General features: G+C 52.7%; 1 protein-coding gene across 1 annotated transcript; it reads right to left on the reverse strand.

Annotated features, from left to right (window-relative positions):
- Positions 1–122: 122 nt before the first annotated feature.
- Positions 123–7,559, reverse strand: Nr1d1 (nuclear receptor subfamily 1 group D member 1). The gene is made up of 8 exons (XM_021176911.1): positions 6,902–7,559; positions 3,968–4,321; positions 3,612–3,700; positions 3,375–3,519; positions 2,381–3,024; positions 1,896–2,081; positions 1,240–1,450; positions 123–610 (listed from the first exon to the last, which is right to left on the reverse strand). Exons 1-8 carry the CDS (start codon positions 6,930–6,932, stop codon positions 411–413), a joined length of 1,860 nt encoding a protein of 619 aa, XP_021032570.1. The 5' UTR covers positions 6,933–7,559; the 3' UTR covers positions 123–410.
- Positions 7,560–11,408: the final 3,849 nt, after the last annotated feature.

Raw genomic sequence — 11,408 nt, forward strand, 5'->3', positions numbered from 1 at the left:
CCCACCCCACAAGCTGACCAGATGGAGAGGTGTCTTCCCCGCTAAACACACCCCCTTGGCAGTAGCCCCCCCCCGCCCCCCAACGCCCATACCCCAAACGAGCACATATCACAGAAGCCAGCTCAGCAGTGAACTATTGGATTTGAGACAGGAACAGAACAAATCGAGGGGCCAGAGGAGGGTGGGGAGAGCAAGAGTGGTTTAAATAGGGGAGGATGGGAGCATGGCGGTGGGGGTGGGGGGAGAGTTATTTACAAGAAGGCTCAGGGGGCCAGAGGCTCATCTTGGAATATTTTATAACAATATAAATAAGATTCTGGTTTGCTTTTCCTTTTCGTCTCGTAAAGGAGAGAGAAGTGCAGAGTTCGATTCTGTACAAGGGGGCAGCGGCAGAAGGCCGGCCGGGCGGGTCACTGGGCGTCCACCCGGAAGGACAGCAGCTTCTCGGAATGCATGTTGTTCAGGGTCCGCAGGTCCGGCAGCTTGAGCAGCAGCTTGGTGAAGCGGGAAGTCTCCGAGGGCCGGTTCTTCAGCACCAGAGCCCGAAGAGCCCGCAGCAGCGTCTCCTGGAGCTGCTCCACCGAAGCGGAATTCTCCATTCCCGAGCGGTCTGTGGGGAAGACGACAGCAGTGAGGCGAGCTCTCTGAGCTCCTCCTCTGACACGGAGGACGCGGAGGTCTGCGAGGACCAGGCAGGCAAGGCAGCCTCTCCCTGAGGCCCCTCGGAGGGCGACGGGAAAGGAGGAGGAGGGCGCTACTCCTTCTCCCGGGGAGGCCTCTGCCCTAGAGCGGGGCCACGCCCACACGTTGGGAGCACGGCCACAGGCTGGCCACCTCCCACTCCTCGAGCCCACCCTCCTACCCTGAGCATGCCACACGTGGCCAAGCTCTCTTGTTATTTGCTCTGTAGTTCCCTCTGCCTGGGATGCCCTTCCCCCTCTCTATGCCTGGCAGTTATCTTGTCCCTTTGAGGCCCCACATCAAGTGTCACCTCCTTCCCCAGCTCTCCCGGGCAGAAATAGTCGTCTGTGCTTACTTGGTTCATGCTTCTTGTGTGACACTTCTCGCTGTTTTATAATTAGTCGGGCATGAGTCTGTTTCCCAAGCTAGACTGTGTCTGAATCATGTCTGTAGCCCAGTGCCCAGTGCCGGGCCTGGCATAGAGTAGGTTCTCCATAAAAGGTATGTTGAATTGAACTGCGTGTGCCTCCTCCAGGGTCAGGGGAGAGCTTGGCTCACCTGCAGAGACAAGCACCACCGCGGTGAATAAGCCCAGCTCCTCCTCGGTAAGCGCCAGGGAGTTGAGCTTCTCGCTGAAGTCAAACATGGCATTGAGCAGGTCGCCCATGCCCATGGCACCGAGCTCCTGCAGACTGTAGGTTGTGCGGCTCAGGAACATCACTGTCTGGTCCTTCACGTTGAACAACGATGCAAAGCGCACCATCAGCACCTGAAGGGAGGATGGACATTTTTTTTGAGTGAGGTGGGAGGGGCGTTTTGCCAAATGACCCCTAGAGCCTGCTAATAACTTTGAGGGGTGTTTCCTTAGATTGCCAGTAAGGGGGTCAGTCTCTGATTGGTCAATGAGGGATGCAGGTGGGAGTGCCCGCCACTTCTGGAATGTAATTTAACCGAAGGTCACCAGCTCCGGCCTAGAGGAGAGGAGAGTTGCCTCTTTGGTTATTCTGATGCACTGAGTTTGGAGGCAACACCAGCCTAGAGGATAGACGTCCCACAGACCCAGAGGTGCCCTGCTAGCGGTGTTGCAAGTTCCATCTCCTCAGTCAGAGAGAGAATACAGGGCCAAAGACTCTGGGAAGCCCTTCCCACCCCAGTCACCACACTCCTGGGGCCCTCCCACAGTCAAGAGCAGGGAACATACAAGTACTGCTCACCTCAAAGGTGCCAGCCTTAAGCAGGGTCACCTGGTCGTGCTGAGAAAGGTCACGGAAGCCTGGGATGTGTTTGGCAAACTCTACCACCTCCCGCACAGCAGGCGTGAAGCTCATAGAGAAGTCTTCCCAGATCTCCTGCACAGTCCGGCCGCTGCGCCCATGGGGATACATGTTCATGGGACATGCCTAAGAGGAGAATGGAGTAAGGAGGGGCATGTTAGCTGGGTGGGCTCCCCAACGGGACTGGTTCCAAGTACTGTCCGGACCAAGAGCTGTGGCCCTTGAGAAGGGGTTTCTCACCTAAAACGGTAATCAGGTGCCAAATGGTGATTAAGGATTCCCAGGTAAAACCCAGATTTTGGGGTAGAATATCCTTTCCTGGACATAAGTCCCCACCCCCAGCCTCCAGGAACACTGGCTGTCTTTCTCTAGGCCCAATCTCCCAAGGCCCCCTCCCTCTCTCCACACTGGCTCCATGCCCTCACCAGCAGAACATTCTTGGTGTTGCCTTGCCGTAGACTGTTGGCAGGTGCCTCCCCTTCTGGGGCCGAATATACGTGGGTGGGGCACAGACGGTGCCCATTGCTGTTAGGTTGGTGGCAGCTGTGGTGGGTGGGGCCAGAAGGCCAGGTAGGAGGGTAGGAGGAAGGGCCCTGGCGTAGACCATTCAGCGCTTCATTATGACGCTGAGCCGCCAAAAGGTTGTTGTCGTTGGGGGCAGACGGGCATCCCTGACTCTCCCAGCGGTGTGGAGTCGTAGCTGAAGGGCTACCTGATGCGTGATTGGCATTGAAGTTACCAGGTGAGGTGCCTAACTTGTCATGGGCATAGGTGAAGATTTCTCGATGGGCCCGGGCCACCTGAGATATCACATCTTCCATGGTGGGCTCAGGGCTGGGAGACCTGGGTGGTGTCAGCTGTTGTGGGAACTGAGAGAAGCCCACCAAAGGTGTGGGGGCTGGTGCAGGAGGAGGTGAGGGGCCCATGGAGCCGGAGGTGGGATGCGGGGTAGGTGAGGTCTCTAGAGGGCACAGGCTGCTCAGTTGGTTGTTGGCCAAGTTCATGGCGCTCTGCATCTCCGCAAGCATCCGTTGCTTCTCTCTCTTGGGGATGCGCCCAAAACGCACAGCTGCAACAGGGCGAGAACCATGTCAGGAAGTCCTGACATACTCACATGCGTCTCTCCCTTCCTTCCTCCCGAAAGGGCAAGACCCTAAAAGCCTGGGGGTTCCACATCAAAACTGAAACCAGCAAAAGCCACACCCATTCAGGGGGTGTGAGAGGAGATGACCAGGGGTGGGATGAATGGTAGAAGAGTGTGTGTTTGCCCAAGAGGTTAGCACCTGGGTATCCCCCATGTAAACGTCACTCACAGTACCATATGTCTCAACTTAAGGCTCTTTCTTAAACGGAGGGATTAAGGCAGAAGCTAGGTGGAAGAAACTGGGGTGAGGAGGAGATATGGGAATACTGCCTTACCATCTCTAGACATGCCAACGGAGAGACACTTCTTGAAGCGACACTGCTGGCAGCGGTTGCGATTGATGCGAACGATGGAGCAGTTTTCGTTTTTCAGACACCGTTTGTACTGGATATTCTGTTGGATGCTCCGGCGAAAAAAGCCCTGGAAGGCAGGGGCGACGCATGAATGTCTTCATCTAAGCTCAGCCTGTGCATGCATCCCCTGCCCAGGTCCTCAACCCTAACCCGCCTCACCTTGCAGCCCTCACAGGCGTGCACACCATAGTGGAAGCCTGAGGCCACGTCCCCACACACCTTACACAGTAGCACCATGCCATTCAGCTCTGTGGGAAGAGACAGGCAGAGGGTAATACGGACTCTTTCTGGGCTCAAGGTTCTAGGAGGGGAAAGCTGAACGGCTCTCGTGTCTAGGTGACTGGACTGGACTGGATAGGACCTGGGACAAACTCTTAAGAGAAATTCCAAAGGCCAGAGCACAGACCCCCATCCCCTTCCACCTCCCCAAGAGTAACTCTCAGATGGAAACCAACTCTATCAACGGAGTCTGGGCTCACTTCCCTTCCCCCTACATCAGCTGGGCATTGACTTACTGGTAATGTTGCTTGTGCCCTTGCTGGGGGACACTCGGCTGCTGTCTTCCATGGCCACTTGTAGACTTCCTGGGGGGCTCCCATTATAGAAGGAGGAGGAGGAGGAGGAAGATGATGAAGAAGATGACGATGATGCAGAAGAAGGGGAGCTATCATCACTGAGACTGGGTGGCACACTGCCAAAAGAGCGGGCAGAGTCCTGGGTGAGGGAGCCAGTAGGTGATGGTGGGAAGTATGTGGGACAACCTTGAGTCAGGGACTGGAAGCTGCCATTGGAGCTGTCACTGTAGAGGGACTCCGGGCTGGTCCGGCTGGGGGAGGAGCCACTAGAGCCAATGTAGGTGATAACCCCACCTAAATAAGAGAACACAAGGGGAGGGTATCAGCCATCACGTCTGTCATTCACACAACCATTACCAGAACATGAGACCCCCCCTCACCTTGGAATAAGAAGCAATTCTCCCACACAGACTAAATATAGCACGGCCAGTCAACCTAGTCGTTATTAGAAACTCCATCACATGCTACTTATGATAACCAAGTCCCCCCCCCCCCCAAATACCCATGGGCATTACTTTGCACAATACATTCAGCTTCTGGTTTGGGTGGGAGGTGTAACTCCAGTGGCCATCTCATACAGGGGAACCCCTGAGCTAGCTGCTTCCTGGGGGAGTACTGACAGCAGCTAGGGTCTTACAAGGGGGGTAGACTTGGGAATGAGATGGGCAGCTGACAGTTATTCATACACACAAAAAAACTAGCCGCTAGTTCTACACCGAGACCTTTCCAGTGATGAACCCTGCAGCGTGATGGGTAGCTAGCCTAGTGTGTGGAAAACGGAAGTGTACAAACGTCAAACAGTCACCTTGCTTTCAAACCCAAAGACATATTCTCATAGAGTACTGCAGGGAAGGACTCTGTTCAGCCTGGCTCTGGCCTCTGAGAGATGAGTCACAAGAGACTTAGAAATGTGACAGATAAGACTCAGACTTGCAGGAGATGAGAGGGAGAAACAAAGTATCCATTCTGGGGATTTAGGAATTCCCCTTCCTTCTCAGCCTGGTGGTAACTTTAGCTCTGTAGCCACTCAGCCAGCGGCTCTGTCCCTCTGGTTACATTGCGGGCCAGGTGATTCTGCTCCTGTGGTATGCACAGAAGAGAAGGGCGACTTGTCTGCCACACCTCTGCCAAGCACTTAGCCTGGCCAGCCATGGGTGGAGTGGGGAAAGGGGAGGATCCTCAGACACGTGTGTGAGGTGACACATGCCATGCCACCGAGTCGACAGAAGCACATGTCTTGCTCACCCACTGACACACACTAAACCAGGCAGGGCAACCTTAAAATAGCTCAAGGTTGGTCAGGGTGAACCCTGCCTGTAAAATAAGTCACAGAATGGTTACCCGGCTATGGTTTCACGGCTGGGTTGGAGGATGGGTTATTTATGCGGACCTAAATGAACTTGACCTAGTTAATCCTGAAAGAGGGCATGAGAAAGTCACTCAAAAAAAAAAAAAAAAGTCTTCCAACTTTGAAGTGATGGGCAATGCTCAAAAGACCCTAGCTCTCCATCTAGATCTGTATCGCTACCGATTAGCTTTCCAATATAGAGGAAATCAACTCTTGTCTCTTGATCTCAGTTTTCCTATGAGTGGGGGAAAAAATCCTGAGCGCTACGCAAAATAGTACGTTGTCAACTTTGATTCTAAGGTGTTCCTGTTTGGGGGGGGGGTAGAAGACATTCATGGCATGCAAAGTGATACTTGGGGAACAGTAAACTTTGGAACATGGAAAAGTGGGTCTCAATGCAGAAAATGAATGTAGGCACGATTAGAATAAAGGGGTACAAGCAAGAATAATCTGGTGTAAGGTTTAGCTGGGACGCATAAACTTGAGGCCAAACAAGTCAGGGGTGCCCCCATATTACTCAAGTCTGGGTCATAGAGGGTAAGGGCCAGGCAGTCTGAGAGGAAAAGAAGCCAGGCGGGGGCGGTGAGTCAGCCCAGCTTCACCCAGATCTAGGCGGAGAAGGGCGGGGCAGGAGCCTGGCCCTCAGCTGGCCTCACGTCCCCACTCCACGTGTGCCCCTCGCACGTGGCACCCCAACGAGGAACCCCGGAACTCGAAGCACCGCCTTCTCTGCTTCCCTTCTGTCGCAAGGAAAACCCCGCCCTCGCCCCGCCCCTCCCGGGCATCCTGGGTCGTAGGCTGGCCCTAAAACCAAGCTGGGCTGGGACAACTGAGGGGAGGAGAGAAGGCGACACGCGTTGCTCCGGCAACTTGAGGGGCGGAGCTCATTATGTAACGAGGCCGGGAGGCAATGACCAATGGGATGGCGGCCACGGCTTCTACTGAATGAAAACAAATGCAGCACGTGGGCCCGGCTCTGCAGCCATGTGAGCCCTCCCCAGGCTAAGTCGCTGTGGGTGCCCTGCCTGGAGATGAGTCCCAAGCACCCGACTCCTCAAATGGAGCTCCCCACTGCCGCTGAGGATTCCCCTGTGAAGTCTGACCCAGTCACGCAAACCCACCAGCCCGGATCACCCGGCTTCCCAAGACTCCCTGGAAGTAGGCTAGAACTGGAGAAAAGGGAAAAGAGACAGGCATACTATAGCTGCAAGGAGTGGGCAAATGGGGACGTGTCCGGAGACTGCTTCAAAATGCTGAGTCTCCCTAAACTCTTCCACTCGCCACTGGTATCCACCCTCCATTTCATCTGCCCTCGGACTGAGGGGAACTCGGGCGGGTGGTAGTGATGCGTTTTAGGCACATTCCCAGCCGTAATAACCCTCTCTAGAAATCCTACCTAGTGACTTTCATCTTAGCACAGTAACAAACACCAGCCAGAGGGAATCCCCAATCCCTTACAAAGTTCTTCTCATAAGCCCTAGATGGAAATGGAGACAGTGACAGAGCAAAGATAAGAATCTCAGTACCTGTGTTGTTGTTGGAGTCCAGGGTCGTCATGTCTTCACCAGCTGAAAGCGGTCATTCAAACTGGACCTTGACACAAACTGGAGGTTGTGATGGCCTCTCTCGCCCCCTGGGCAATGGCTGAGGGAGACGAATGAACCCCGCAGTTCACAATCAGGATTCCAGGCACCGAGCAGTAAGGTCTTGGGGTGGCTATACTGCAGCCCTCCAGAAGGGTAGGACACTGAGGCACCTGAGATCTGATTTGCATGGGAAGAGCAGAGAGTGTGTGTGTGAAGAATCAGCCTGCAGCAGTTCTGGCTATAAGGCAGCAAGGAGAGTCGGGTCTCTGCAGTGCACCGGATGCCACTCCTGAAGGCTCCGCAGTGAAGCAGGGTAATGAATCTGGAGCTTCGGGTGCAAAAGTCCCAAAGGGAGAGAAGCTGCAACCAGGAAGTAAGTAGGTGATGGAGAAATGAAGCGCCCAGACGCAGAGAGACGTGTGCCCTGCTACGTTTCCTCAGCAGTAATATTTCACTCTGCCAATCTCAACCGCCTTTTGCCCGAGCCTTTCCCTGGGACAGAGGGCTCTGCGCAGGCGCCAGCAGCCCAGGGTTCCCGGGCCGCACGCGGCACTGGAGCAGGTACCATGTGATTCCAGGGAGCGCCTCGTGCCCCAGTGACACACTTTTCCAGCAGCCGGCACGTTGAGATCTGTGCGCCTGCGCACCGCCAGGATTGTTGGGATTTGTAGTCTACTGACAATTGTAGGTGGAGTGTGCCTATTCCTTTTCTGCTTTGCAAAAGTGCTTGCTGGCAGCGGGGAGGAGCTGAAAGTGGACTGGGGTGGGGTTTTCTAAAGAGTCAGGGTGGCGTGTTTGGAAAGCCTTGTATGGCAAGGGCATGTGAATTCCTGGGGAGGGCCTGGCAAGCTTTACTGCTCCGTGGAAGATCAAAGCTAAAAGGCCCTTTCTGCAAACCTAGCAAACGTGAGAGCTTCACGTGATTGCAGAACTGACCTCACCCTGAGGTTAGTGGTGACAAGGGGGAGAAAGACAAGCTGGGAGGAGAGATTTCCCTTAAATCAAGAACTTAAGCAGGTTTTGCTATGGTGACAAGGTGGGCGACAAGCAGTGTAAATAAAACCCCTTTCCCTTCTTCACCCTAACCCCAGCCCCCACGGGTAGGACTGGCATAGCACGGGGATATCCCTAGGGACTCCCTGTTTGCTTATATGACACCACACTGCCCACTCAAGTGACTTTGGGGTGAGTCATTTCCCTTTGTCTGGGAAATAAAAAGGAGAACAAAGGGAAAATGCTCTGAGGTCCTCATGGAGAGAGGGGGTCTGCTCTCTGCAGGGCTTCATGATAGCAGAAGAAGTGACAGTTTAGGGAGAACATGAGGATCACTTAACTCCCACCCCTCAGCCCCCCCCCCCCCGAATTGGCAGGGTGTGGTGGCTCATGCCTGCAATCACCTTACTTGAGAGGCTGAGCTAGGAGGACTGTCATGAATTTGAAGCTGACTTGAGCTGCAAAGCAAGCCCCTACTAAGCGAGGAGGGAATGAGGATCTTCCCTGCTCTTACTGAAGAAGAAAAGGGACTGGCTCAAGGTCAGGCATTCACTGCTTATTTCTTGTGACCGTCCCTGAGACGGCAGATAAATGAACAGATGAAACATATAGCATCTCTCTCAGAGCAGCAGTCATCTCAGGAGTGAGAAACACAGAGGCCTGGGGGAAGGGGTCTGTTCTCTAGGGCTTGGGTTGTAAAGAGAGATAGACAGTATCTTCAAGCAGTCCAGTAAGCCCCAGCCACCCTGCTCCTATCTCCAAGTCCTCTGTAATCTCTGCACTTGGGGGTGGGGGGTGGGGGTGCCTTTTTTTTTTAAACCTTAAGTCTTTCTCTACTTGCTCTTAGGAAGCTCCTGAGAAATACTAGAATCCTGGGAAGCAAGCTACCTAGGAGTCAGAGAAAAGCATATGGGAAAACTGAGCCAGGAGGACCACTTTGAGCTCAGTGATTTGAGACTTAAAGATGAGACCCTCAAAGCTGGAGTTAGAGGACCAAGGGAAAAGAAAGCTGAACGTTAAGGTCAATGATCTTGACCGGGTTAACCACTGATCATCTGAAGGCTAGACTTTAGCCCTGTTCCCTCGTGCCTAACAGGCTTGGAAAAGAGGGGAGCAAGCATTTTTCCCCGCTGCCCTGGCCCTTGGGTCCAGAGCTAGGAAGCTGCTGCAGAGCACCATGGGAGGGAGGAACTGGGAGGAGCTAAGACAAACAAGGCCAGAGGCTTTTCAGGAAAACTTGGTTTTGAAGTCAGCCTCCCCTCCCTCTCCCTCCTCCCAGCCGACTGTGTGGTGGGGAGAGCTGGGAGGTGAACTGCTCTGTCCCTGGCGGCCTGCTCTTTGAGACCTTTCTGATTGGCTCAGAGCCAGGCAACCCCCACCCCACCCCACCCACCCGGGTATCTGAGGACTGCTCAAAATCCAAAATCGGTCCCTTGGTGCTGTCTAGACATTCCACCCCGCCTAGGCCCAGTACTACCCCTCAATATCGCTCACTCCCCTGCTTTCTTTAGTTGCTCTGGGTCCCCCCTCAAGACCCTCAGCACTGTTTGCAACTATGGTGGTCCTGCCCACGTCCTCTTGCTGAGAAAGTTTTCATATCAGGGAAGGGCCAGAGATCAAGACTCCCTCCAGGAGTTCGCAGCTAGTGAGAAGAGGGAACTAGAGCCCAGAAATTCATCCAGCCTGACCCTGCTCTTGGCAATGAGCAAGGTTGTTTTGTAGTCTGTGTGAGGTATGAAGCCAGAGACTGGGAGGAAGGGAAGGAGGGGCCGTTACATCAAACCCCTGTTTCCTCTCCACTTCATATAGGGCTCCTTCTTTTCTCCCTGGCAAAGAGCGCTTTTTTTTTTTTTTTTTTAATTTTATTTTTGAGACAGGGTCTACTTCTGTTGTCTGGCCTTGAATTTTTAATCTTCCTGCTTTCTGCCATCCAAGTGCTGGAGTTACAGATGTGTTACCTACACACCCAGTCAAAGAAGTGTCTTTGGAGACTCCATTTGAAGTAGGTATACCCATATGAGCCCACTTCCCACTCTGTGTTGTCTTGTGTGTGTGTATGTGTGTGTTTTCCAGGGAATAAAATGAAAAGTAGAGCTTTTTCTTAACTCTAAAAAATTCTAATCTGTAAACTGTATTCCTTTCTCTATCAGGAGCTTCTGGAAGAACAGCAGAGAAACCAGGGAACCAGGGCCACCAAAGAAATGTGTCAAAGGGTGGTGGGGACTAAAGTAGATGTGTGGCCTCTCTTTGCCCTAAACCTTGGCTTGAGACAACAGGTGTCGGGGTTAGGGAGCTGGCTCAGCAGTTAAGAGCAATGGCTGCTCTTGCAGAGGATCAATTTCCAGCACCCACATGGCAGCTCACAACCATCTGTACCTCCAGTTCTAGAGAATCTGGTATAGTTTTCTGGACTCTGTGAGCACCAGAGACACACATACACAAGGGCAAAAATACCCATAGACATAAAGGAAAAATTAAGTTAAATAAAAATAAAACAAGATATACCTTATAGCCAGTAGGATGGTGGCTGATCATGCCTCTAAGCCAAGAAGCCTAGAAGCTGAGGCAGGGGGATTACTATGAGTTCAAAGTGAGTCTGGGCTACTTAAAGTTCCAGGCCACTGATTCTTGGTGACAGCATGAGTCTTGTCTCAATCAATCAATCAATCAATCAATTTAATTCATCAAAGATCTCTACTACAGCAACCATACAACATCCTTCCCCTCCCACCAGCCAGACAGACATTCTAGCTTAACACACACACATGTACACAAACTCATAGAGAGACACATAGACACACATATACACACATATACAAACACACAGACACACACACACAGACACACATGCTTATGTAAAGCCAGTCTTAGCCCCCAAGAGGTCAGACCCAATGACTAGCACTCCATAAAGTATAGCCCTGGAACCCTAGTGTGGGTACTTCCACTCGGTTTCTTTGAAGTCTGGGATTCTGAGAAGTGACCTCACTATTTAGAGGCTTTATTGGATCTTCTGTGTTTGTATTTTCAACTATATCCTTAGTTTTCCCAGGATTCTTTGAACTGGAAAAGCCATCACAGATAGAAAACCAGAGCTGGAGAAATGGCTCAGCAGCTAAGAACACTAGCTGCTTTTGCAGGGCACCTGGTTTCGGTTCCTAGCACTCACATGGTGGCTCACAACTGAGTGTAACTCCAATTTCTGGGAGGATCTGATGCCCTGTTCTTCCTTCCTCAGACACCAGACATGTATTTGGTGCACATACATCAGACAGACAGACAAAACACACATACACCTAAAATAAAAATTAAAAAAATAATAATCAGCCAGGCGTGGTGGCGCACGCCTTTAATCCCAGCACTCTGGAGGCAGAGGCAGGCGGATTTCTGAGTTCGAGGCCAGCCTGGTCTACAAAGTGAGTGCCAGGACAGCCAGAGCTACACAGAGAAACCCTGT

The sequence above is a fragment of the Mus caroli genome, chromosome 11 (assembly GCF_900094665.2).
Source record: "Mus caroli chromosome 11, CAROLI_EIJ_v1.1, whole genome shotgun sequence".
In the NCBI taxonomy this organism is placed as follows: Eukaryota; Metazoa; Chordata; class Mammalia; order Rodentia; family Muridae; genus Mus; species Mus caroli.

Bases quoted from the DNA above. Each gene is read 5' to 3' on its own strand.
- Nr1d1 (XM_021176911.1), bottom strand. From the start codon at position 6,932: ATGACGACCCTGGACTCCAACAACAACACAG. The intron at 3,701-3,967 runs GTAAGTCAATGC...CTCTTCCCACAG, and splicing joins GGGCACAAGCAACATTACCA to AGCTGAATGGCATGGTGCTA. The intron at 1,451-1,895 runs GTGAGCAGTACT...TCCTCCCTTCAG, and splicing joins TTAAGGCTGGCACCTTTGAG to GTGCTGATGGTGCGCTTTGC.